At 37.1% G+C, this 27,787-nt stretch overlaps 1 protein-coding gene across 9 annotated transcripts in view; it reads left to right on the plus strand.

Annotated features, from left to right (window-relative positions):
- The first annotated feature begins 340 nt into the window (after positions 1–340).
- HACE1 (HECT domain and ankyrin repeat containing E3 ubiquitin protein ligase 1) overlaps positions 341–27,787 on the plus strand; it is a 51,499-nt gene continuing 24,052 nt past the window's right edge. For 2 of the 9 annotated variants that reach the window (XM_082048006.1, XM_082048014.1), the window contains exons 1-12: positions 341–535; positions 4,157–4,211; positions 5,422–5,511; positions 7,100–7,204; positions 8,290–8,428; positions 8,643–8,774; positions 9,910–9,992; positions 11,468–11,564; positions 14,051–14,152; positions 16,579–16,685; positions 20,470–20,716; positions 26,663–27,000. In XM_082048006.1, coding sequence (XP_081904132.1) covers positions 460–535; positions 4,157–4,211; positions 5,422–5,511; positions 7,100–7,204; positions 8,290–8,428; positions 8,643–8,774; positions 9,910–9,992; positions 11,468–11,564; positions 14,051–14,152; positions 16,579–16,685; positions 20,470–20,716; positions 26,663–27,000 — 1,571 coding nt within the window. In that variant the 5' untranslated portion in view covers positions 341–459. Of the gene's footprint in view, positions 536–4,156; positions 4,212–5,421; positions 5,580–7,099; positions 7,205–8,289; positions 8,429–8,642; positions 8,775–9,909; positions 9,993–11,467; positions 11,565–14,050; positions 14,153–16,578; positions 16,686–20,469; positions 20,717–26,662; positions 27,001–27,787 lie in introns of those variants that run through there. The other 7 variants (XM_082048009.1, XM_082048007.1, XM_082048008.1 and 4 more) reach the window with 7 other exon arrangements.

Raw genomic sequence — 27,787 nt, forward strand, 5'->3', positions numbered from 1 at the left:
CTGCAGCACAGCTGCCCCATCCCGTCCGGGTGCCGTTGCCAGGCGCCATCACCTCTCGTAGCTCTGAGGAGATCTGGCGAGGTCACTTACGAGAGGTTTTAATATAATATTTTATATTTATTTTTTTCCCTTCAAAAACTTCATCAAGCAGGTGTTTAAATATCTGTACTCCACAGATTTTGAAAATTTAAGCTCCCCCCTCCATCCCGTTCGTTTTATCTCCCTAAGACAAAAGTAACTTGAAGTACGCCTCGCCACCTCCCTCTCCAGGGGAGGAGTTTAGGACCTGCGCGCCGCTCCCCGTCCGGCCTTCCGCGCACGCGCGCAGCCGCCCCGGCCTCTGAGCCTGTGCGGCGGGTCGGGGCCCGGGGAGGCTCCGCGCCGGCACCGCCGCCATGGGCTGAGGGCAGCGGCGGCGGCCGGGGGGGTGTCAGCGGCTCCAGGCTGGGCGCCCCGAGGATGGAGAGAGCCATGGAGCAGCTTAACCGGCTGACGAGGTCCCTCCGCCGCGCCCGTACCGTGGAACTGCCGGACGGTAAGGAGAGAGGCGGCGGGTTCCCCCAGGGCCGCGGCGGCCTCTCCGGCCCGGCGGGGGTGAACTGAGCCGGGGGCCACTGCCTGGCCTCGCCCGGTGAGGCGGCCCGGGAGGATGGTAGCCTGCTCCCTCCCTCCGCTTCCGAGGGGATTTTTAATAATTTCTAACGGCGATAACAACAACAGCAGCGGCGTCCCGGTGTCCTGCCTGTCCCTGGTGCCGGTCCCGGGGCGCCCCTGCCCGCTGCCGTTGCTGCCGCCCCTGGGCCCGGGCGAGCGGGTGGCCAGGGGTGCCGGACCCGCTTTTTATCCGGTTTTAAATCCTTTGCTGGTGCTTCGTCGATGACACGCTCGTGATGGCAAATCTTTGACTTTTTTTTTGTAAAGGTGCTGTATGTCACTGTCACTAGTCACAGCCTAGGTTTTTTGGTTCTAAACTGCTTCTTGTGGGTGCTAACCACCCAGTGTCGGGATGGATGTGAAGATACAGCTGCAGGCTCTCATGGCATGTAGTTTAGTGTTCCAGCCAGGTCCAACATTTGGGAAGACTACCTCTGCAAAAGATTTTGGATATGCGAAAGTTTCTGTTCCTGTGAGTCCCGAGCTTTCACGTGTCATTGTACTTTCTTCAGGGTTTATTTTTACAGACGAGTCTTTGGCTGTATGTCTGCCAGCTTTCATCTCTGGTGGTGGAGGAAAATGAGTAATATTCTGTTTTTGCTATGTGTTCCCTGTTGGGACTTCCTGGCTGCTGCATGTGGACTTCCCCCTACGCTGAGCTGCTACACCCTTTCCGTATTGTCACCCGTCAACATTTTTAGTGTCTGCCAGTGCAGTTGCTCATAAACGTCACAAAGTGACAGAGAAGTTTCAAGTAGAGTTTGCTGCTTCTAGTAAGCTCTTAAATGACAGTAGTGAAAACTGACATAATACTGTTAATGTAAGCTCAGACTTACAGAAATAATGTAGTAGCACTGGTTTGAGTAATTGAAGATAGTAATATGAATAATGCTTAGCACAACCTATGACAGTTGGTGCTGCTTTAAAGTTACTCCAGTACCACTGTAGACAAATGCATTCTGAATTTGAGTTCAGCCGTTTTTTTTCCTGGTTTTGGCATTATTATCTTCAGAGGTAACTATGTCTGTGGTAGTGCAAGTTCAAGCCCTGTGACCTCCAGAACAAGTACTTCTCTTGCATATGTACTCTTAAGAATGACTGAAATAAGGGGATAAAGGATCTTCAGGCACTGCAGTCTCAGATTACATTCCAAGAAAACCTCCATTCAATGGCCATCTAACTTTGGGTACATATTATCTCATTGCATGTCTTCTTTCTTGATCTTGGTGTTTCCTAGGTTCATGCAGGCCTGTCCAGACTCTTCTTGAGAAGCAGGTTTGGGTTGTAGTGCTCCAAACAGATACTGACAGGATCGACTTAGAAAAATACCACCATTAGTCTAGTATGGCATGCGGTTTAGTGGTTTCTTATGTGCTGGCCTCTTGAACTATGTGTTTTTTCTCCCCCACACACATTTGAATAGCTTTAATTTGAAAGATATATAGTTTATCTCTCTATCCTTAAACTAAGAGTGGTAGTAATCTCTTAGGAAATGAAGATGTATATTTGAACTTCCTTATGCTGAAGAAGGCACTTCTTTAAAATTGTGATCTCTGCCAAATTCAAGTCATTATCTCTCATGAAATAAAATAATGAGTGTAGGCAGGATTCTAGATGATGAATTTTAAGTGATTTTTTTTTTTTTTTTTTCAAAGCAAACATAAACACCTGAGTGCAGTGCCAGTGAATACCCTGGGCTGACCTTGCCAATAGGAAATAGTATTTTTTCATCACTCTTCTGAAGTATCTTTCGGCAGGTGTTTTCTGGGCACTTAAAAGCTTGACACAAATTTCTGGTTTCTACTGTTAAGCCTCAGTGCCTGAAAACTAGGTCTTTCAGCCCAAAGCTGTAGGCTCAGGCCCTTTGGCTCTGACTTTATATTTTGCATACTTTTTATGTTTAGATATTCATGACTTGAAATACAAGCAAGTTAGATAACAAATAAATTCTCTAAATGAATGAAGTATATAATGCTTTTTCTCTGCCTTGTGTCATATACTTTTACCTTAAGTCAATATGAGTTTGTTTATGAACAGAGATCATATTTACCAAAAATAGGCACAAAAGCTCCTTAGTCCCACACCCTTTTAATTTTTTCTGTACAGATAAACTTGGGGAAAATCTGCATATACTCCAAAATGTGGATTCTGTTAATAGGATAGCAAAGAGTTTAGTATTGTAACTATACCATAAACACCTTTTATGGCCCAGCTACACTCATATTTAACTATTGTCTTTTTCTAGAACACTATACTTGCAATATAGTTAACTGAAATGCTTAACATTGATTCTAATTAAATTTAAGTGTGCTGGTATACTTAAAGCTTTTTTTTTTTTTTGTGTCTCTTTAATAAAGCATGATTTGGGAAGGATGTCTTGCTCAGATTTAGTTGGCATTCTCAAGTTCTGATTTTTGTTTCAGTTGTAGGGTTTTATCTTCCTGCCAAGAGATCTGTGGAACAGAACTCAAGCAAGAAGTTTTTTTGCATTTATATAAACTAGAAGCTAATAATGGATACATTTTTAAAAAGTGATCAAATATTTTCTGCAATTGATATCTTTATTTAGCATCTAAGTTTTATGAGAACAGTCCTATATTTCCATATCCTGGAACCATATACCTGAGTTCTCAGAAAGTGTAGTCCCTACTTGTTATAAGCTGGCATCTGTGGAGATAGTACTCCCAACAATGGATAGTTTGCTTTAAGCTACAAAATAAAATCTTTATGCATCAATAGTAAAAAATAATCATTATTGTACATTAATAATTATTATAGATTGAAGCCTTTAAAGTTTTGTCAAATTAATCCTTTTTAAATAATATTTTACTCCAGAAAGTCTGTAAGTGACCAAGCAGGCATATCATACCCAGACAGTGTGCTGGTATGTGCAGCAGAAGTACTGACAGAGAGTATGTAGCTGAATGTCACTGTTCCCACCATTGGTCTGGATCTTTGTGTTCTGGCCTTCAAATGTTCAATATGAAACTGATCATAAATTAAGATGGACTTTATTGCATTCAGGTAGTCAAATTTAGAGATGAAAATGAATGGTTATGGAATAATGTAGTTTGAAGAAATCACTTTTGGAAACTCATAGGTATCAGGACTCTGGAAGTCACTTTGGAACACAGGACATTTCCTTTTTAAAATAAGCTACGTACTTTTGTTTTTTTGGATAATGCACATTTCTTAAACACTTTGACTTACCTAACAGAATTGTCAATTTAAAGAAATTGATACTCCATTGAAAATTCTGTGATTATTACTTTGTAAAAGAAAAAAAGCTACATTGAAATTTCATGTATTGCAATCCTGTTTATCACCTTTTCTATCTAAGTATGGTGGCTTTTTCTTTATAATCGAACTTTAGGTATGTATAACTTGTGTAAAAAGAATGCTCAATTGAACAATTTAGCCTGTAAAGGCTAAATAAGTGTCGCTAGATGAATTTATTTTACATAAAAGATTTCTTTAATGGAGTAATTTAATTTCTTCACAGATAATGAAACTGCTGTCTATACACTAATGCCAATGGTTATGGCTGACCAGCATAGGTGAGAGCTTCTTTAAATTTTGTGTGGGGTGTGTGTGTGGTTTTTTGTTTTTTTTTTTTTTTTTTTGTAAGTCCCAAAAACCGGTGTGTTGTAGCTGTTAGAGCACTCTCTGGAGTTCTGCTGCTGAATTGCTGAGATATCTTCAGTAGCTGAAGTTAGTCACTGACTGTGCATCCCAGCATATTCTTGCCTGACAAACGTGTTTTATACCATAGACCAGAGCTGGGATTTATTCTGTTCATGCACATAGAGAAATTTGTCCTAGGATAAGAACAAAAGCATTGTTTTGTAATTGCTTTGTAGCTCTGAGTGTGTAGTTATTGATGACATGATAGAAGCCCTTAGCCTCATTAGATGTCTTAGGCATGGAATAGGAGTTGGGCAATGAGATTGATACTTCTGGGATTCCTCAGATGAGCAGCTGTTTCTCTTGTCCAGTTATCCTCAAAGTGGTTGGGACCTAGGGGCTGTATAGTGCCAGCTGAGTGGTGCTGCCTTCTGCTGAGTTTTGTAGGCAAGCAGGTAGTAACTCTTACTGAAACTGTAAAACGTTTATCTAATCAGTATAAACATTTGTTCTGCTACATAATATCTTGCTGAGATTGTGTGCAATGGTTTTAAATTATGTGATCAGCTTATTACTAGAGGTTGAAATCAGCTCACTTTCAGTTTTGTCTCTTTTTGAAATGTTTCATATTAACTGATATTTTATCTTATTCATTAGGGCTTGAAGGGTTCTATTTAAATTTCTTATGCTATTGGCATATCGGGTGTCCTCCTACTTCATCACAATGATGTTACATGCCAGTCTTCCTTCTGAACTTTGCCTATGTTTGGAAAGTTGCTGGATACCCAGTTAGGGTGTCTTTGTTGAGATAAGGAAGAAAATGGGAATTTATAGTTTTTCAAACCAAACTTGTTTTCTATATTTGTAAATAAGTGATTTGCCATCTGGTCTAATTCTTACTAGTTTATATTTGAAACAGTTGCCTGGTGTCACAGTTTATTTTTTATGTACAAATAAGAAGTGAAAAAGTACTGTTAATATGCAGTTGCTTGAAAGCTGTTGCATCTCTTGTTTAGAAATTAGTTGGAGGGAAAAGAAATAGTGATCAAGTAAGAAATAGAGTACTTGTGTACAAGTTACAGTATGTACTTAGCTTGGATCTTGTGAGCTATTTTTTAATTGAAGTTATATTTCTTTTTGAAGGTCTGTTTCAGAACTGCTATCAAATTCAAAATTTGATGTGAATTATGCGTTTGGACGTGTGAAGAGAAGTTTGCTTCATATTGCAGCAAAGTAAGACTTACTTGAGTCCAGTCCAGAAGTTAACAATGAAAGTATTACCACAAATCTAAGGCACCAATGTAAGCTGGAAAACTCTGTAGTATCAGTTAACATTCTGTTTTTACACTTTCTTTTTGTATTTTGTTTGTTGTTTCAGCAGTGTGCCTGTCTTATTGAGAGGACAGGTTTTAGACATGATACCAAATGGCTTTCCAAATTCTAGTGAAGGAAGTCTTGGTTGATACTTCTTTTCCTTTCTGTGAAACCTCAAACTGTGAAGAAATGTAGCTATTATGTATATACTGTATAGCTGAGTTACTCTTGCCTTTGTAGATTTAGAGAAACCTTGTTTGTGGGTGCTGCTTTTTAAAAAAAATATTCTAAAGCAGTGGGAAGCACTTGAATGTTCGTTGGGAAGCAGCTGTTCCAAAGTACTTCAGGTGACCACAACTGAAGGGGTTATAAGTTGGCCACTCACTTCTAATAAATTTTTGTATCCTAGGTAAAGGACTCAAGTGCAAATTTCAAATCTGTGACCTAGATTATTCATTATTTTTATAGCTCTCCAACGGGCACAAATTTCTATGGCCAAGAAACAGCCAGACTAACACCAGCTCAACAGAAATGAACCAGATAGTTTAAAGTTTAGTTTCCTGAGAAGCTGTTTCAAAAACTAATGAATGAATGCTCTATATTTGGGTCTCATTTTAAAGAAGTATGTTTCCAAACATTCTGTCTCAGAATTACATGCTGCTTATATGAAATTTACTTATGAAAGTACTTAAAGAAAAAAAATGCAAGCAAATTTTTAGTATACATTTTAGATGTAACTTTGAAAAGCTGTGTTTATTGATCATAAAACCCAAGAAATTGTGTCACTCTTAGTTTTTGGATTCTCTTTTGTCTTGGATAGTTGTTGTGTCATTAAGAGCTCATTGAGATGCTGGTTTTGCAACTTATTTACATCTAGTCTTCAGTTGCTTTAGGTTGTTGTGTAGCAGTTCTGTCACTGGGAAGTAACAATGGGTAAGCTGGTTGTGATGGATACAAAAATACTATATCCTTCCAATCAGCTCTCTTGCTTGAACAATTCAGGAGTAAGTTAAACATATGCAAAGTTTCTGTGTTCTTGGTGACATTGAATATCCTGAAAAGCTGCTATTTTATGAGAAGTAAAAGAGACTTACAGATTCAAAAGAAATAGCAAAGAAATATTTGTATGAGTTTTAGAATTTTTCTTCTATTTAAACTTTTAAACGTAACTTCCAGACACTGAAGTGTTAACAAAAAAAAAAAAGTGATATTGGAATTTTTATTCTATGGAAAATTCAGTCCTGTGAATAGATAAAAGATCACATAGAAGGCTAGTATCTATGCATTAGTACAAGTTATTAATATGGTCAGACAGTTCTCACTGCGTTTAACTGTCTTTCCTTTAGCTTTGTGTAACTTGAACCATGAAGGTGTAAAAACAGTTTTGTGTTAAGATTTTCTGCTGAATGTAATCTGTACATAGTATTGCTGTTGTCTTTATGTCAATGTAGATTTGCTTTGTAAATATCTTTGTTACAGTTTTTCCCCTTCCTTATTTTGTTCTTAGCTGTGGATCAGTCGAATGCCTTGTTCTATTGTTAAAAAAAGGAGCTAATCCAAACTATCAGGACATTTCAGGATGCACACCTCTCCATTTAGCAGCAAGGAATGGGTAAGAAAAAAGTTTTTAAAACTCTTAAAAAGGTTTTGTATGTAATGCACTTGAGCTGACATATTCTGTGATATTTTTGCATAGTTCAAAGAAAATACTTCGGCTTTTGCTTTTGAAAATAGGGATAGCACACTTACAGGGAACATGGATGTTGAAACCCGTACTTTGAATATACAGAAAATAATTTTATATAAATAAGAAGTTATGTCTGAAGTGCCAGTTTCAGTGCCAGTTATTTTAGTGTTTTCTGTTAACCAGGAGCTTAATGGTTCTTACAATAGTGATCAAACAAGCGCTGCATTCAATATCTTTTTATTTTTAGACCATGTATATGTTGCAGTAACTGAATTGTGTTATGGCTGGTACTTAAAATGGAGTGTTTAGTGGCTTTTAGGTATGTGGGAGGAGTATTTGTAGGAGAAGTGGGAGAAAGAAACAGTCAAGTGGTACATGATGAAATGCAGAAATACGCACAGGAGACAGTTATGTGGAAAGGAGGCATGAATAGGGTCTGAGAGGTACCAAATAAAAAGAAAATGTAAGAATAAAGGTAAAGAATAAATGTAAGAATAAGGGTAAAGCACTTATATCGTTAGAGAACATTAAAAGACCAAACAAAAAGGGAGGCAGGAAAAACACCCCTACTTTCATTAAGATTTACATACAGTTACAGTGACTCTCATTAAATAATGATTTAGTGATGTACTGTAACCGTGTTCACTGAAGTGTACAAATGATGATGAACTTCATGGATTTCCATTAGCTGAACTCTGGCTTCTTGTCTTGAGAGTGTAGTTCACACTGAGCTGAGCTGTTGGAGTGGTGGTTAAGTACTTCTACACTTTCCACAAAAAACATTCAGCTACACAACTATGTTTTTAGCCCCGTGCTGTCATATGTTACATTTGCACTACATGAGTCTCTGATGCTATTGATGACCACTTTTTCACATGCTCCTTATAAAGTAAAACTACCTGCTATGGTTTGTACAATGGTGAATTAGAGTGAGTGGAGCTCTAAGAAGATACTTGGTATTCATAAATTATTTTCCCTGACTGAGCTTTAATGGATTCTTTTGTTTATAGCCAGAAGAAATGTATGAGCAGGCTGCTGGAATACAGTGCAGATGTCAACATTTGTAATAATGAAGGCTTGACTGCAGTAAGTGCTTCTGATTCTCGTGGTGCTCTTAAAATGAATGAAGAATTTGAAGATTATAATCTTGTAAGCTTCTGCTGTGTAAACAAAACCACTTTGTGTCCAGTGCCCTTAAGAATTAGAAGATGTAATCAAAGGACCTAGGCACATGATAGCGTCGTTCAAAGCTTCTCTTTGTGAAAATGTTAACAATGTTACAGTCAGGTTTAAAATAGTATTTATGAAATATTTATGAAATATTTCGTTGCTAAAGGAAACATATACGTCATTTTGTACTTAGATTCATTGGTTGGCTGTCAATGGACGAACAGAATTGCTTCATGATCTTGTTCAGCATGTCAATAATGTAGATGTTGAAGATGCAATGGGACAGACAGCCCTTCATGTAGCTTGTCAAAACGGACACAAGACAGTAAGTTTCTAAATTTTATTAACACATTAGATTTGTGAAGAATTGGGTAATGCCTCAGTATTATCGTGTGTGTTTTTTTATAAACTTCAGGCTACTCATGCACATGATAATGGTTAGAAGTGTGAAGAACTTGTATTGTTTGTCTTAATATTGACTGCACACGCTTCCATAGGAAAAACTGATTTATTCTTGTGGAGATGACTGATGTCAGTGTTTATGGGAGTTTGAGTGATTTACTGTATACTTTTCAGCTGTTCTGTAATACTATTATTGCCTTGTTGATTGCAGGTTTTGATGTAATTTTAAACATTTGAATATGTTCTTGCTTTTTAGGGTGTATTTGATTCGTAATTGTACCAGCTATTACATGCTTTTGAAATCTGAAATAATTTACTGTGGATAAAAAATGAACACTGGGTTAGTCAGTTAGACATTTAACATTAGAAGTAAACAAGTTCACACATATGACTCTTCTGTTGATCTGTGTGAATAATTTTTAGGCCTGGCCTTGCATTAGGGCTGACTGTTTACTCATAGAGTCTGGATGCTTTACTTGAACTCCATTACAGCCATGTGGAGTAGTGATTTTGAATTACACAGATTGTCTCCAGGACTATTTATTGTTAAAAAAAAAAAAAAAAAAAATCATTCTACCCAGATCCTTTCTGTTTCTATAGACTTATCTCCTTTATGTGACTGGAATTTTAGAGAAGTTGTTTGAGAGTCTGCTCGATATTTTAATGTTTTAGAATTTGCTTGCTTATTTCTTCCATTCTAGTGTGTGTTTAAAGCTTCAGCTGCTGATAACACTGTTTATGGCTGTCACTAACTTGAGATTTAGTTCTCTAAAAAATTTTGTTTTCCTTTCTAAACAGCTTGTAATTCCAGGGGTCTTTGGGATTAGCTGAAGTTCAATAAAAGGCATTGTTGTTTAAATGGGAAGTTGAAAAGGAAGCCTTATGAGCTCTGACAGCCATGATTTTCCATATAATGTTTAGTAATTTTGGGTTTGAGATTCATTATTGAAAATTAAATCCTAAGTGTAATTAGACATACGTGACACTAAATAGTCGTGGGCCAATAGACTCTTTTGTTGCTCTTTTTCTACTGCTGGTATTTTCTTCTTCTGTTCTAGACGGTGCAGTGTTTGCTAGACAGCGGTGCAGATATAAACAGGCCGAATGTGTCAGGGGCAACTCCGCTTTATTTTGCTTGCAGGTATACATTTTAAACTTTTGAATACTGTGCTAAAAGATATATATATATATTTTTGTTTTTTGTTTTTTTTTTTTTGGTGTCTTCTGCAATAACAATGGCTAGAAAGTACAAAATTTAGGAAGCATTAAAGCTGACTAGTATTTAATTTTGCTTCATGTTTGAATGTAGTTTGATGTCTCATCTAAATGCTTATTTTAGTATTGCAGGCTTATATACCTCTACCTAACACACATGTTAAACACATAGCTGTGCGTGCTCTAGTGTGAGTCATAAATCAATGACTGCTGAACTTTTCTTTGAAAAAATGAGATCTACCAACTTAGATTATTTTGAGTAAACTAAAAATTCATTCTTTTTACAAGGCAAGTTTGAGTATTCTTTAATGAACACTATGGTGTTACAATGTACATGGAATGTGCATATATGTCTTAGAGCTACAGTGTTGAATTGAAATTATGTCATTGCTTTGATCAGTTCTGTTTTCTTCACAGTGTAGTTTTATTTCAAAACTAATCACATGTGATAAATGACCTTTGTTTTAATTGGAGCATTTATCCTATTTGTTGGAACATTTACAATTTTATATCTCTGTGCTTTGGTTACAAGTTAAATAGTTCACTAATGATTAAATGTTAATGTAAACAAAAGGAGAAATGGATTGACCTGCGGGCCTCCCAGAAGTTATGTTGTGGGGGCCCTGGTCTCTGGGGCTGTTGTGTGCTGACTCTTGGCAGTTGAGATGAAGGGGAGTGGAGAATAAATAGCCATTAGCTAATTGAATGCTTCAGTGCTGGATTTAGGGACTGGTATTAGCACCCACTTTAAAAGAAGTAAGCAACTTGCGTCTGCTTGGATGTTTTCCATGAGAAGGGAATGTTTTACAAGTCCAGTGGTGATGTTCATTTAGAAATTAACAACTGGAGCAGCTGGCAGTGTAGAGTGAACAGGGTGCACAGCAGAAGTCAACATCTTGTCAGAGGTGCCAATGGGTGATGCTGCTACGCAGGAGAAAAATCATAGGTCCCTGATGACAGGGGAGAGCAGAATGCGGTAGCAGTGGCTGGTGTTGGATGGAGAAAGGATATCTGTGCTCAAAGTCTGACTCTGAAACCTGTGTTTTTTTCAAGGTGTTGGGTTGTGCACTTATTCCAGAGAATTACAGTGAAGAAGTGCTATTTTTTTTTCCCCACCAGAAAATGCAGGTCATAAATATTTGAGTCTAGGCTAAGATGAATCATATCTGAATTATCATAGTGACTCTGGCTTCATAAATGGGTCATATCTAATTTTGTTATGTGTTTCTGCAGTGGCCTTGAAAGGTAGTAGACTATAAGTGGCACTATCTTCTATTCTGTGTTTCTGCTTAGTTTCATGTTTTCTCCTAGATTATGTTGGTTTTGTTTATCACTCATAGTAGAGCATAACTGTTGCATTAACTCTCTTCTTCTTCTTTTTTTTTTTTTTTTTTTGAATAGCCATGGTCAGAGAGACACTGCACAAATTCTTCTGATGAGAGGAGCTAAATATTTACCAGACAAAAACGGGGTTACTCCACTGGATCTCTGTGTGCAGGTATTGAGTTAGCAACAGTCTTTTTGATTAGTGTTTATATTTTTTATTTTTAAGGTCTATGAAAAATGGTAGTCCTTTGGTGAAACAGATATGCAAAAATAACATTTTTGCAATTAAATTGATCCTACAGGCAGGTTCTCAATTTGTACCCTTCGCAAAAGTCTTCAACATCTTTAAAGACTTTTCAAGATTGGAGCTTATGAGAAACAAAAAGTTTGCAGAGCTCCATTTGCCTAGAAAGTTTGGGAATCTGTGGTATAATCATAATAGACTCTGTTTAGGTGCTTAGCTCTTAACAAGTAAGAAGTAAAGGTATGCTGAAGGGTGTGATTTTTTTTGTTTTAAATTTTTTAATTTTTTAATCTCAACTAGTATATTTTCTTTTCTCTTGAAGAGATATTACTAATAAAAGCAAACAAAGCTTGCATGGTACTGACTCTGGAACTTTTCAGAGGTATTCCAAATACTGTATCTGGAAGAGGAACAAAAGTCGTACTGTACAAAACAGTCTGTCTTGTTTGATACCAAATATTGTCTGTGCTGTCTTTTCTTGATTTGTGAACACTTACACTTTTTTTCTGTAGGATCAAATTAAGGTCAGTGTGTAAATAACACATAATGAATGGAAGCTTTTGAACTTTTGCTAGTAATTAGGAGACTATAAAACTCTGAAGAGGAGACTCAAAAAAAAAAATCACTGCACTTAGTGGATGTCACATTACCTTGGTGCATGTCATTAGTTTGACAGGATAAATCCGAAATGTTCAGATCTTTTGCTGTACAAGCAGATTATTTTAATCTGAAGTTATTTAATTTCTGAAGACTCCTCATGCAGCTAAAACCTGCAGTTGAAGTAGCTATGTGTGTGTGGTAGAGCTTGCTATCTCCAGTACCTATGGGATATTTTTGGAAGGTTTAACTCTGAAAAAAAAATTTCATAGACTCTCTGTGAAAGGTCTTGCTCAAGTTAGGTTACTTAGAGAATTTCTTTTTGGGTATAAGAAATCCTAATAAGTCCTCAGCTCCGGTCACTCAGAAGTGCGAGGTCACTATGCTGTCTCACTACTCACTCAACTGTGAAGGTTGGTTAGGTCGTGAGTGTGTTTGTTTTGTTTGTGTGGGTGTTGTGGTTTATTTTTTTTTTTTTTTGGTGGCAGAATGATTTACCATAAAACCACATGAACTCTAGTAAATTTTGAGGATTTCTGCAGCTGCAGACCTGTAAGACAGTATACCAGTGTGTACTTGATGATACTATTCTGAGTTTTTATGATTAGTGTTTTGAATATTTGCTTTAGTTTCTAGTTTTACTGTCCCTAGGGCACCACTTTATATGTCAAAATTCTGTCAACTTTTTTAGGTGTGAGTAGTGACACCTGGTGTTGGGTGTTTTGTAGTGATGATCTTAGTGTGTTTGAGATCATCTAGTTTACAAGCACATGGTCCTGAAGTAAAAAGGGAAAAAAAGCCCCACAAATATTTTCTTTCCTTTTACATCAAGGGTTTTATTCTTTGCTTGCAGGTTTGCTTTTCAGAGTAGATATATATATATATATATATATTTCAGAAGGCTGAAATTATAGGTTCATATCCTCCTTGCCAACATGGTATTACCTTGATTTTGAAGATCTGACTTTCAATAACTCTTGTAGATTCTGGGTGGTTTTAAATTTAATACTTAATTTCTTGGCACCAGGAACAATTGAATGAATCTGTTTAATGAACCTGTTATCACTGAAGCAAGTTATACACTGTCACACAAAGAGAAGGAGCCTCTGGATTTGCAGCATTTAATACATTACATGGTCACCTTTCCAATGTAGAATTTGATCTGTATTCAGTTGTTAGGTGCCTGCTTAAAAATGCAACTGTGTTAAATAAGAATTGATGCCAATAACCCACAAATTCAAGTTCTGTTCTTTCAAAAAAACATTTTTCTCAAAAGACTGTGAAATTAGTTGATCTAAGGCATAAGTGGCATATTGATTTTAAAGTTAAATAACTCTTTAGTGGATTTATCCTTTTTCTTCCTTTAACAAGTCGGATTTGTACCTTATGAACCTTTAGGAAAACATTTGTTTTGAAGGACTGGATTCTGGTTGTAATTAAGTTGACATGTCATCCATCAGCAATGGGAAGAAAAGCTAAATATTGCACTGGTTTTAATCTCTGGTAAATTGTTCGGTGACATGTTGTTCAAATGTAACTTTAGCTTTCTAAGTAGGAAACTGTTTCAAAAAACAGAAGAAAGGGAGCGGATATACATGAGCTGATGTAATGAAAGACTTTGATTCCATCTTCTCCCAGAAGTTTTGTGATATCTGACTTTGATACACTAATGAATTTCAGTTTATTTTAGGATTGGGTTTCTCTATTCAGCATTAAAAATATTATAATCCTCAGTAGGTTTTAGTGCCTATAACAGTATAAAACCCAATTCTAATGTTTCTTTTCATTAAAGTAGTTTTTGAACTATTGCTTTTTAGGGTGGGTATGGAGAGACTTGTGAAGTCTTAATACAATACCATCCTCGACTTTTCCAGACAATAATTCAAATGACGCAGAATGAAGATCTACGGGAAAACATGGTAAATACAGTATTACTAGCTACTGATCTGTCTGTGTTCTGGAGATCTGATTGCTTAATATGAGTTTCCTGATCAGAAGACACCACCAGCAGTTGACTATCAATGCCAGAGTAGTTGATCACTGTGTACTTTCCCCCGCCATGAAAAATTTACAGTCTTCATATAGTCTTAAACACAGTAATTTGGGCTTAAATATAGGATCTACATTAATTTAGTGTTCTAATTTTGCATATTTGCCAAAGGGGTCTAGACAGCGTAAGAACTGAAAGAGTAGAGTAGTTGCAAGCTTCAATACGAAGGTGCTGGTAGAGCATTCCATGTATGTACTTTGTGTAACGGGGCCTGTTTTTCTTCATTTAGTGGCTTTCTGCAGATACCCATCCTATGATGTGGCTTGAGGTTTGAATCATCTAGAATGCACTTGAATATTCAGAGTATGAGTGTTCATCTGGGTGAAGTTGATTGTACAATTAAAATATAAAAGACTACAGCCTCAAGTTCATTTGGTTATTGTTGCTGTAGATGAAACTGTACTTTTCCTTTTTTTGGTGCTGCTTCTATACCTTGTTTATTTTATTATTGTGGGGTAGTACAATCCAAATCAAAGAAAAAGCAAGGAAAAGAAGTTTTGTTTTGTGGTTGCATAGGGGGAAGGAAGCATGGGATGCTTTTTTTTTCCCCTTCCAGATTTAGCTAGCTGTGGGTTGTTAATATATTGTTTGCTTGGAAGTAACTGCAAACAGTTTTACAGGCTGTAATTTTTTTAAAAGAAGAAAAAATAAATTTAGTAAGATATTGACTTCCACTCCACTGAGCTTGGTTTGCTAGATTTTTAAAATTTTTACTGTTCTCTGTAATCCCATTACTTCCACTACAAGATGGGAGATTTATAAGTCTGCATAGAAACTGTGTTTAAATTTCTGAGACAGGGTTGAGTTTTATGAAGTAAGATGACAGAGAGGTGAGAATTCTCAGTGTATATTAGAAACATGGGGAGATGGTGTAGATGTTTGCAAGTAGAAGAGAAAGGTAAAGGACTAAAACTGTGAAACACAAAAGACATTCTACAGAAAGGTAAATGGCAAAGCATACTATCATATTGTAAGAGCACAACAATAGGAAAAATTAATGTTTTGTTTGTCTGAGTAATGGTGGGTGGTGTGTGCAAAACCAAGATCTGAATGAGAGGCTATGCAAAATACATTAGATAATACATGGTGTAGTTATATTTCATTGCCAGAATGAAAGCACATTTTAAGCATGTTTTTTCTATGGCCAAGTCTGACCTGTTCTGCCCAAAGTCCTTGATAGTGAGTATTTCATATTATCTGAAAGTGATGACATGGAGAGACTGGATGTATGTTAGAAGTCAGGACTCCAATTTTAAATGTTCTTGACAAACTGGAAAGATCAATGATGGATAGTAGGGAGGAGGATGTTGCCTTAAACATTTGTTGCTAGAGATTCAACTGAACCCTGAGGAAAAATTTTCGCATGGTCAAGGACAGTGAAGTATTAGAAGAGATCACTTAGAAGCTGCAGGGCTTCCAGAGGAGAAGACATCTAAAAACGAGGCAGGAAAATTGGACAAGCCAGTTTGGATTGCAGATAAAAGTGCTCCTGCCTTGCTTGGAGCAGAGTTTTTGTGGGATTGCTTTTCATTCCACCTTTCTATGGTTCTATGAGAAGGGTTACCAAACTTCCTGAAAGTGAGAGAGAAGGGAGTAATGAGGATACAGCAGGAATGCATGAAGAGCAGTTGCACTGAAGAGTTGATTTATCTGCAAAAAAATGTCTAGGCTACAGAACGGCATAGAACCAAAGGAGCTGAAGACAGGGCAGTGTCTTTAAGAGCCAAGTGATGCTATTAGCAAAAAAAAAGGCAGTTTTGAGAAGAGAGTAGTCATAATCATTATTGATGAGCAGAGTATGACTTCTTTTCCAAAGAAGGACATTCAGTATCTTGAGCAAAAATGAAGATGGCAAGAGCAGACTCCAGGATACAGGGTTCATTTACACTGTGTCGTAAACTAACTGGGGAGTGAACTGGGGAGACAGGTAAATTACGAATTATGAAACTCAAAATATGCTCTTAGCTTTCAGAAGTTGAAAGTGTATCCCCCTCGTTTTTTCAGATGACAGTAAGTTGTTCTTAAGAATTATTAATACATGGTTAAGCATTTGGTCTTCATAGCATTCTATAATATTACATAGAATGTAGTACATACGTTGGCACTAGAATGTATATCTTTTCAATATTTTTTGCAAATCATAATGAAATGTTAATTGAGGTCAGATTAGATGTTGGACAGTATAGACCTACATTAATATTGCTAGATGCTAATGCTTGGGTGATAATGTTCTGAATTAAATGTTGATCTGACTCTCCATGACACTATGCAATTTCTTTTGTTTTAATGTATCAGTTGCGACAAGTTTTGGAACACTTGTCTCAGCAGAGCGAAAGCCAGTATCTTAAAATCCTAACAAGTCTTGCTGAAGTTGCTACAACAAATGGTCACAAACTGCTTAGGTAAGTATGAGAGAATCATTAATAGGTTGATAAACTATCTGGTAGTTAGTGCTACTTAATAGTTTTAATAACTGTCTGATGCTGGGCACATGCTGGAGTGGATGGATCTCATCTGATTCTGTATGACTGTGCCTGTTTAGATAGATCGCTGTATTCATGAGGACTTCAGGAGAGAAAATTGGTGTCGTTGCATAGCTGCTGGCACCTAGAAGCTTGAATTGCAGAGAAGTATATTTTTTGTTCAGTTAGTTTGGCTATGTGAGCTCTAGGAAGAGAAGCTTTTTAGCCAGCTATCAATCATTCCTTTTGTTTCACGCTCTCCTTTTTTCTTCCCTTCCACAGCTTTCCTTTTCTGCATGCTTTCTTAGTATTTTTGAGGAGAGTTTTGTTACTTCAGGCACTTGTGTCATATTTGCTGGCTCTGATTGCCTTCCATGGCTACTAATGTATGAAACAATTTAATCTAGCAGTGTGCTGTCTCAGCAGTCCAAGAAGCAGTTACTTGGGGAAACAAATAAAATAGGCTAGCATATTTTCCTAGTATGCTTTCCTAGTTGTAGCTTCTGTTTGAGGGAGTTTGTGCAAAAAGCCTCATCTTGTAATCTGCTGGAACACCAGTAACTTTTTACTGTTTTCAAAAGCTAGCAAAATTTACTCTGACCTCTGTGCTTTTCTAGAAGCTAACAAAATCTTTAGTGAAAGAGGTCGAGAGCTTGGAAGCATGAGTGAAAGTTCCTTACTGACATGTTCTGAATGGCTTTTTGGAAAACAGAGGTTTAAGAGTGTTCTGTAACCAGAGAGGCCTGTCAACACAGGTTGTAGAGAAATAAGACTTTGAATGCATCTTTTCAACGGGGGCCGGGGCCTAGGGAACCCATCAGTTAGATGGACATTAAATAATATATTCTTAGTTTTGGTGCTTTATTTTTTCTTCCCCATCAGTCATGTTAAATTTGGATGGAGCTTGTAGATGGCAGGTCAGAACTCCTAAACAATGCTAGGAAATTCATGACACCATTAATCACAGTCTTGTTCTGATGGGTGTTCGCCTCGATGAATGAGCATAAAAGACTTAAACCCCTCAAACATTTGGGGTTAAAGTGCATAGACATATTAATGGCATTTTGTTGCTGCAAAGATAACTTTTTGAAGAACTTTAGCTGTTGTTGGGCTTCAGTGTAATCAGCTTAACTTGTAACACGTTCCTTTTGTCTACAGACATCATTAGAGCCAATACATCTCCCACAAGTAAACTGTGAGGAAGTATAAAACTATTCTGCAGGAAAGAGTTACTTGCTTTGTATGAAGACATTATTAGAAGTTGTGATAGCTGCCTGATATGAGACAGTATTTGTTTCTATTTCAGTATCTTCAGAGATAAATTAAACTGATTGTGTGTTCAGATTTGATTTCTTACTGTGACTCTTCCTCTGTATTGAGCAATGCTCCCTCAGTATGGCTCTAGAAACAGTATTATGTGCTGTACTGTCTCTGAATTTGAACTGGTATGTACTCCTGTCCTGCTGCATATGAACTGACTAGCAGAGGCCGAAGACAAGTTGGAAGCTTTGCGTCGTGTTGGATGAGCAGGCATTCCAGAGATGCCTGTACTTAGGGTGTCCTGTGCACTCCTACTGGCGCGCTTCTCTTTGGTACCTTGTAATATGTCACAAGGGAAATTGAATTGTTTTCTTTTTCTATTACAAGATAAGTTTCACAAAAAACATATCTCTGTTCTCTCCAATTCTGTTCCCTCTCAGAGGCTTCAGTCTTTACTTCAACTATGTATTTCTCTGTTGCTTTACTATTAACATAACAAGGATGAAGGCAGTATTTGGTGAATACAGACCTTTGAACTTGGGGCTCTTTCTGCTCTCTCCTCCTTCCAATGAATAGTATGTGAAATGCACTCTGTACGTGAAAATGTCAAATAATGATACTCTTGCATGGCTGAACTAGTATCATCACATAATTTCCTGGGTGCTAACCTGCGGCCTGTTGCTGTTGGGTTTGTTGTTTAGTTCAGAAGTCTCTAAAGTTGCTTTTTGTAATATTTCTAGCAGGTAGCCGGGGTGCCAAGGTTCTGCCTTGAATACCAGGAAGGAGCCTGTTTAAATAGCATTGCCTCCTTCACCTCTTTCTAAGAAATAATTGTAGTGTGACATGATTTGGTCTTGCTGGTGCAAATTTGGCCTAGCTGAATATTTACAAACATGCTAGTAAAAGCTTCAGTAAACTATTAAAAGCACTTTAAGGTTTTCCTATATATGTGGGTCCTCTTCTTGGAGACCAGGAGATTTAAACAGAAATTTCACCAGGGAACACTGCTGCTGAGGGGTGATAAACCTCAGTCATAATGGTGTTTTTTCAATACTTAAGTTATCTTCTGGAGTTAGCTTTTTGGATTCATAGATACTTCTGGTATATAAGCAAAATTCTTACAAATGCTAATTTGTGGTTGTGATCAGTGCTTCTGTTACTATAATTACAGCTTGCTAGATGGGATTTTCTTTACCTAGTTGTAAACTTAACATTCTTACTGTTGCACTGTCTACTCTTTGTGTTCCTTTCTTAGCTTGATTTACTGAAAACTATGCTGTTGAAAGTCTAGATTGTGAAAAGAAAGTTGTACTTTGTATATAAGTTTGGTAAAATTCTTAGTATGTGGCTTTTTAATATTAACACCTCACTGGCAGTCGTTAAAATTGCTGAAAACAAATAGATCTTTTGCTTTTTCCCATGTCATAGTGAGAGTGAAGTCGTGATAAAGGTACTGTGATGTTACAACTAGCTGTATTTCGCACTTGTGAATTAACAGATTATTAATTGCAGTCAGAGGTTTATAGCATCCTCTAAGGTGTCTGTTTTCTGCTGTGTACTGATCTTAGAGTTAGAAAGCATGCTTTTAAGATGCAAGTACTTTAAGGATAGAATTGAATATGTGCTCACTTATATAGTGTTTATAAGTGAGTAGAATTCAGCAGAAGAAGTTTTAACTTCTTTCAGTTTTTGTTATGTGTTCAAGACAGAAGTTCTCTTATACTTGGGGTTTAAGGAAGGAAAACCAAGTTGAGTTTGGAGAATGTTCTGCTTGTGCATGAACTCCTGAGTATCTCGTATTCTACATTATATTGGTACTGAGTTCGATGTTGGCTGGTTCATTTAAGATGACACAAACCTTTTAATAAATTTATTGGATAAATAAATAACATAGTAGTGCTTTTATGTAGTATTTTAGATTATGTTTCTCTTGAGTAGAAATAGTGCCATCTTTACCATCCTGATCCCTTGTCTGATTGAGGGAGATAATGGGAATTTAGGATCATAGCTAGATGAGGATGGGCTGTGGCAGCATATCTAATTTGTCAGTACACATTTACCATTGGATGCTGTCTTTTCTGGTTTGAAAAATACTTTCATCTGGAAAGTCTGGTTGGTTTCATATGTTGAGATCCTTATTATAGTAAGTTGAATTTCTTACAGCAGTTCATAAGAAGGGTACATGTGCGTAAAAACAAATGAAGTATTTTGCAAGATATAGAATTTGCTGTTCTTATTTTGCTTCTAGTTAAAATTACGAGTACACATTAGTAAAGTTATAGTGCTTACATTTGACTTTTGGGGCTGGTGCAGGAAATGAAAGTTAAAATTCACTAGGGTTTAAAGCCTAGTTTTTTTTTTTTCAGCATGTGTGTCAGACCCTACCATTAGACTGCTTACTCCTTAATATATGAACTTGTTTCGTCTAGGAAAAGAAACTTAAATATTCCATTTTTTCCCCCAGCTTGTCAAGTAATTATGAAGCTCAAATGAAGAGTCTCTTAAGGATCGTGAGGATATTTTGCCATGTCTTTCGCATTGGCCCATCCTCTCCCAGTAATGGAAATGACATGGGCTACAATGGAAATAAAACTCCAAGAAGTCAGGTGTTCAAGGTCAGAAAAGTATATGATGTTGTTAGGAAGATAGACGTTAAAGAGATGAATTTCACAAAGCATGCATTCATTAATCAGACATCTCATGAGCAGGAAGTAAGTTTGGTTGATGTCCCTATCCCTTCTTAAGTTAAGCCTACCTCTTTCCTTCTTCATTATACTTTTTTCCACTGGATTCATTTAACCACTGATGCACATCTCATCTTATGATTTCTGTTTTTTTTTCGTATTTAATATATTGTTTGTTAGATGTTGAAGGTTGAGTTACCTAGCTGATTTTAGTAAACGTTGTTTTTATTTCTATTATTAAGAGTGTAGTAATCTCAAGATGTGGTGATATTAATATAATAGATTGTATTATCATTTCAAAATTATATTTGGAGATGCATTGGGAGTTATGATCATTCAGTTTTATCCAGCTTCACAAGGTAAATGGAAATAATTGAATTCTTACTGTTCATTGTTTTCACTGTGACCATGAAGTTCTTTCCCAAGTTGTTCTTTATTTCATTATTACATGCTTTGAAACATACCAGCTCTTACTACTACCCTCACAGGATTATTGATTTATAGCTCTTTTCAAACACTTGATTTAGGTGCTTGCCAATTAGATGTTTAGTTTCTGAAGGCTTTTTTTATACTTGTTGGTTGAAGAATCCCTCTGTAGAAAATCATAGCTTGCCTTTCTGTAAAGCAGTCCTGGTTTCCTGTGTGCCACTCAATCTGCATTGGGTATATAACTGACATACTGTTCAGAGCATCTAAATAACAAGAACTGAAAGGTAGTATCTTTTTACCCGTTTCTTCCTCCATACATGGCACGGTTCATATCACCAAATTTAGATGCTAGTGACTACATGGGAATTTTCCTTAACCTTTGCATTTCTTCCAGGGTGTTGTGAAAATGATATTTTGAAATTACTGCACTTATTTGATGATATGTATTTATCAGGTTACTGCTAATGACTTTTAAGACAGCTATATTGATAAGGTCATGAAAGATGATACTATAATTCCAGCTATATGCAGTTAAGTAGCTCAGTTTTTATTTAAATTTCTTCTCTTAGAAAGAAGGAAAACATTAGACTATTTAGAAAACAAGCACAAATGTTTGTTTTTCTGATAGCAGAATAGTTTTAATAAGGATTTGACTTACATAATGAAAATAGAACTAATGCTTGAGTATGAAAAATACTGTGTGCAAAATGTAAGGCATTGTACAGTGTGCAATGTAGTGGTTGTCCTTTAGAGTTGTTCACCAAAATATCTTGAGCTAGACTGGCACATTGTGAGTTAACCAGATTTCCATTTTCAAAAAAACAAAGCCCTACCCAAATGAAGAGAATAATTGTATCAAAGACAGCATTTTCCAACAGTTTTAATGAAAATTGGTTTAAATGTACCAGATTAAATAACAAGCAGATGCTAAATGTGCTTAGTACAGGAACTATCTGCAGTGAGATATTCTGTTACTTTTCTGTGTAGTTGTTCTGCTACCTTTTTTTTCTTCAAAAATGGAAAAGAGATTTCAATTGTGATTTACAAAGGAAATTGTGTTTCAGCAGAATCACTTCTCTGTGTCCCCACACTATTTTGTATGCTGAAAAAAGTTGTTTCTCAATTTAGTATGGAGTTAAGTCTTGTGCAGTAGACTTACATTATACAACTGGCACAGTTATCCCAGGAAATATCAGTAATTCTTAATTCTGTAAAAACAACATTTATGTTTTTAATAAATGAGCAAAATATATACTACTGTTGCACGAGCTAAGAAAATAATCAGGATTAAATTAAAATAACAGCAATAATAATATTAAAATATTTATTTTGGAAGTATTAAAACTGAGGCAGACCTGCTTTAGTGCCACTGTTGTCTCCATGATTTTTTTTTTTAAGGTTGATTTAAATTTCAAACTCAAAAATACAAAATTGCTGATGAAAACTTATTCTTGTTTGGGAATGTGGCACACAGGTCTGGCAATGCTCAGCTAATCTCCAGTTGTGGTTGGATTAGTCTGTTCTTCCCTGAATTTACAGTAACTGAGTAGTGGGAGATTAGGCATCGCACTGACTCCACTGGGTGACTCCTGTTCTCTCTTACTCCAACCTTCCCTTTCCTTTTTCTCTTTTGTCTTTTTCTTGAAAACCTGGTTGTGATGGTCCCTTTTACCTTTTGGGAGGAGGGAAAAAAATCCCACTATATCTCTTGATTATTACAATGGTATGGAGGCTACTCGAAGACCTGGCTGTTGTTATGTCTTCATTGACACCAGTAATTGCATGTGGGACATGCAGGTCAGTGACAAAGAACTCCTTGTCTGGTTTTTGCTTTATTTAAGATTTCTTGAATATAGGTTGTGTAACTGTTTAGTACAGAGCATTAAGGAAACCACAGAGATGGCTGCTTCAAAACAGGAGTTAAATCCATATTCGAAAAGTCAACATGGAACTTAAAGATGTACTTCATAATTCCTTTTCAAAAGCTGATGCCAAAACATACTTTAGCCAGTATAAGAAATGAAGAAAAACTTTTTTCTGACATTTCTTTTAATGCTGATTGAACATATTTTCAAGAGTTGTCACTGTAATCTAGCTTGGAAGTGATTGAATGTGTGAATATATCTTAACCTGAGGCTACTGAGGAATGTTAGTGCTTCACAAGGACAAGAATATCACAGGACTATCTTTGCTTTATGGAAGTTCCCTCTATGCAATTTGGTCAATTCAGGCCTATCCAGATGCTCTAAAGTGGAAGCACTTGCTAATTAAGGCACATTATTGTACTGATATTGGAAGAAACAAAATAGTCATTGAATTTCGACACCCAATCTTGAAATAAGCTACTGCTAGCTCAAATGAGATCCTACCAGTGAGAAACTTTATGAATAGTAATTTTAACCAGGTTTACACGTATTACTTCTTCATGTATTGCTTTTCCAGTTGCTGTTCAGTATGATCACATTTTAGGGGAACTTGCTGCAAAAGCTCCTTGTCTAGCTGAACAAAGTTTGGAAGCCCATGGCATTTTCCCCTTATTTTACATACTATTCTTTTCTGGAATTGAATTGACTTCTCTACTGTGACACAGTCACTTCATGGAGTAGTCATGTCTGGCTCCCTGTGTCTTAAAAGACTCTGTTGCCTGGCAAAATATTTTGCTCCAATGTTGCAGTTTCAATATAGGTTTGATTTCTAGTGTCTTGCTTTCTAGATGGGTAAAGAGGAAGGCGTTGCAAAACTAAATCCTTGCATTTGGGGGATGAGGGGTGCAGCTGTAAAAGCTTGGTACTTGATCAGACTCAGCTCTATAATTCCAAAGAAACTTTTCTGAAATGTGAGATAGGAAAACTGAAGGTTGACTGGAGGTCTGTGTTTAATATATCATTCATGGTAAGAATCGACAGAAGAATGATGACTTGTAGTTTTGAAAAAGTGTTGCTAATGATTTATGTCCGTATTACACTTCGAAAGGTCTGATCATGGATGCTAACATAAAATGTGGACAGTCATGGATATGGAGGTTGTGGCCAATATTTAGAGAAATACTTTATATCCTGCAGTTAGACTAGAAAAAAAGAAAGTGAAATGTTGAAGTTGCTCAACTACACTTTTGAATGCATTTGTGATCAGAATTTGTGAAAAGCTAGCTCTGGAAAAAACACATCAGTTGTAAGAGTTCTGAAAGGCATGCTAAGTCTGTGAGAAATAAAAGATAAAACACAAGATATCAGTGGAAAAACCGTGTCTGACAAGCTAAGCATTGCAAAGTTTGGGAGAAGAAAACTACATATTAGTATTCTAGTAAATACCTAGTTTCTTGTAAGTTACGTGTTAAGAACACAGATGCATTTTAATTCTTCCATATATTCTATTAATAATTTTTTCCATTAGAAAGCTATTCTGCATTTTTGTTTCGTTGTGAAGATCTGCCAGGCAGGCCCTGGAAAGAAGCTAGCTTCATCCTGCATGGGAGACATTTTGTAGAAAATGGTACCTCCACTGGAGGTATTGACATCACTATCTGGAGAAATGTGTGGTCACCAGGAGTACAAGGGTTGAATGCATGTCATACAATATGTTAAGTAAAGCCTACCATTTTTAGAGGTCATACTGGCTTTCCCCAAAATTTCTACTGGGAAGCATAACAATAAATTATTAATAATATACTTCAAACCCAGAATTTTTTAATACACAGCTTTTATGAGAAGTAATTTATTGTGTATTAAATGCATGCTGTTATTAGGTGTACTGACAGTGCTCCAGGTAGTGTAGACTTCTGGTACAGTGTGCTGTGAATAGCTCTTAATTTTCAAAGGCAAGTTTAGAAGATAACATAATTTTCAATATCTGCTAAGTCTTTGAATGTTTTAAATGGTGAAAATTGTTGATGCAACAGTAATATATGGAAAAACTAATGTATTTAGAAGGTAACTCTTACTTCTGGAATGCTATGAAACACTTGAGTCAGAAGTGCTTTCCTGTAGGATACAAACCCCTGGGCTCACTGGACAGGCTACAGTACAGGTTAGACGTGGACCTGCTGGAAGGCAGCCTTGCAGAGAAGGACTTGGGGGTTCTGGTTGACAACAGGTTGACCATGAATCAGCAATTTGCACTTGTGGCCAAGAAGGCCAATGGTCTCCTGGGGTGCATTAAGAAAGGTGTGTCCCCCTCTATTCTGCCCTGATGAGGCCGCATCTGGAGTACTGTGTCCAGTTCTGGGCTCCCCAGTTTAAGAAGGACAAGGAATTATTGAAGGGGGTCCAGCAGCAGGCTATGAAGATGATTATGGGCCTAGAGCATCTTTCTTATTAGGAGAGACTGAGAGAGCTGGGTCTGTTCAGCCTGGAGAAGAGAAAGCTGAGAGGGGATCTCAGCAATGTTTGTAAATATCTCAAGGGTGGGTGTCAAGAGGATGGGACCAGACTCCTTTCAGTGGTGTCCAATGATAGGATGAGGGGCTACGGGCACAGTCTGAAGCACAGGAGGTTCCATCTGAATACAAGGAAAAACTTCTTTACTTTGAGAGTGCCAGAGCACTGGAACAGGCTGCCCAGAGAGGTTGTGGAGTCTCCGTCTCTGGAGATATTCAGGACCCACTTGGACACATTCCTGTGTGATCTGCTCTGGGTGAACCTGCTTTAGCAGGTGGGTTGGACTAGGTGATCTCCAGAGGTTCCTTCCAACCCCAACCATTCTGTGATTCTGTATGCTTATGAAATGTCCCTGTAAGCACCATTAAGGGACAACACAGTCAGCCCTCATGTTTTTTTGAAATATTCATGATAAATACACAGGTTTCTCAGCCCTTTCTCTCCTCTGTAGTAGGCCTGCACTTCAGACCAAATGTGTAATGTTGGAATTGTGCCACGTTTTGATTACGTTGCTTTTAAGATGGTGGTAGTGAATAAAGAGTGACTTAGTTACAATAAAATAAAATGTATGTCTTCAAAAATTGATATGTGTTTCTGCGGATACTTTGTTTTGTTTCATAAAGCTAGGTATTAGTGACCCTTATTTTGAGACATCAGGGGTACTATCAAAATGAGCTGTATGAGCTCACACTGTGCATAAAGCACATCTTCCTAGGTATGTGCATGCATCTGAATCTCAGCAGTGTTGTCTGGGTTTCGCTTCATCCACCCAGTAGAAGTAGTTTCTTTGACCAGGGCCTTAAAAAAGAACTGACGCTCTTATTCTGGAAATTCAACTTGTGTATTATTTGACTACAGCAGTCAGGCAGTGACATAACAACCATGTGGTCAAACTCTGTTAAATAGTTCAGTGTTTCACTCTTTCTAAATTATTTTATCTTTATTCTATCTGCTGCTTGATTATTTTCCTTCTATATGAAATTTTCTCTTTGTGCTCTTTAGATACAAGCACAGAATTTGAGTATTTGTCTCACGACTTCTAAAGGATCATTTAAAGCTTTTAAATATGCGTGATATTTATTTGCCTTAAGAGGATCATCACATCATTAATATTATCTAATGTCAATATGTTCACTTTTAATCTGTTTTTTGCATGTGTTTATTGCAGCCGCTGGAACTGCTTTGGCATTCTCTAGATGAATGGCTCGTTCTTATAGCCACGGAGTTGATGAAAAACAAAAGAGACTCTGCCAACATTACTTCTATTTTACTGAAGCAGAAAGGACCAGATCACCAGGATGCTACTCCTATGACTTCCTTTGCCACTGCAGGAACTGAGGGCAGAACAGAACTATCCACTGATGCTGGCGAGTCAAAAACATATGATGTTGCTGGGAAGCAGGAAGCTTGTGCTGATTGCCAGGATGTTATCTCCATGACAGCAAACAGGCTAAGTGCTGTCATTCAAGCCTTTTATATGTGCTGCTCCTGTCAGATGCCTCAGGGGTAAGGAAAGGATCCTGTTTGTTACCTACACTGTTACCATTTTAACATTTTGTGTTCTTTCTTGGAAGAATGTTTGTGCTGACCAGATGATATTAGTGAAAGGCAAGGGTATGCTTTTTTAATGCTTTCACTAGTTCAATTATTTGAATGCTTTTTTTCCCCAGCTTTAATGGCACCAAACAGCACAGTGAATTTTTATAGTACTGCTGCCTATGGCCATAGCTGCATTGTGACAGATTTCATATTGAATGTCTAATGGCTCTTTGTAATCACATGTAATACTTGCTGGTAATGTAACTTTAACCTTTTGAAACTTAGCAGTTATTACTGTTGGTTCTTAATGTGAAATTATCCCTGAGTTTAATGTGATTATCCAACAAGAACCATAAGCTCAAAAAAAAAAGTGAATTATCTTTTTTGTGTGAAAATGCCAGCTGGGGCAAAACTTCTTTGGCTATACTGCAGAAGTTTATAACAAGGAGAGCTGAATCTCACCATAACACTCACTTGGAATCCCGTCCCTGGCTGTCACAAACATGGTTTTATGTGGAACAGGTGCTACAACTTAGGTAAATTTAATACCATCAGTGTCTGGTTTAAAAAGAAAAAAAATGTGTCCACTGTAGGTGCGGTCTTAGTCTGTCCAAGACAGTTATGGATTATATTTGTGAACTCGCAAGGAAAGGATCCTTTGACCCTCTTGAGTGGAGGGTTAGGCAAGTATGGTGATTTTACAAGCTCACTGAGGAGTCTGGAAGTGAGGTTGCCAGTACATGATGACTCTTGG

The sequence above is a fragment of the Streptopelia decaocto genome (assembly GCF_964273445.1).
Source record: "Streptopelia decaocto genome assembly, chromosome: 3".
NCBI classification, from domain to species: Eukaryota; Metazoa; Chordata; class Aves; order Columbiformes; family Columbidae; genus Streptopelia; species Streptopelia decaocto.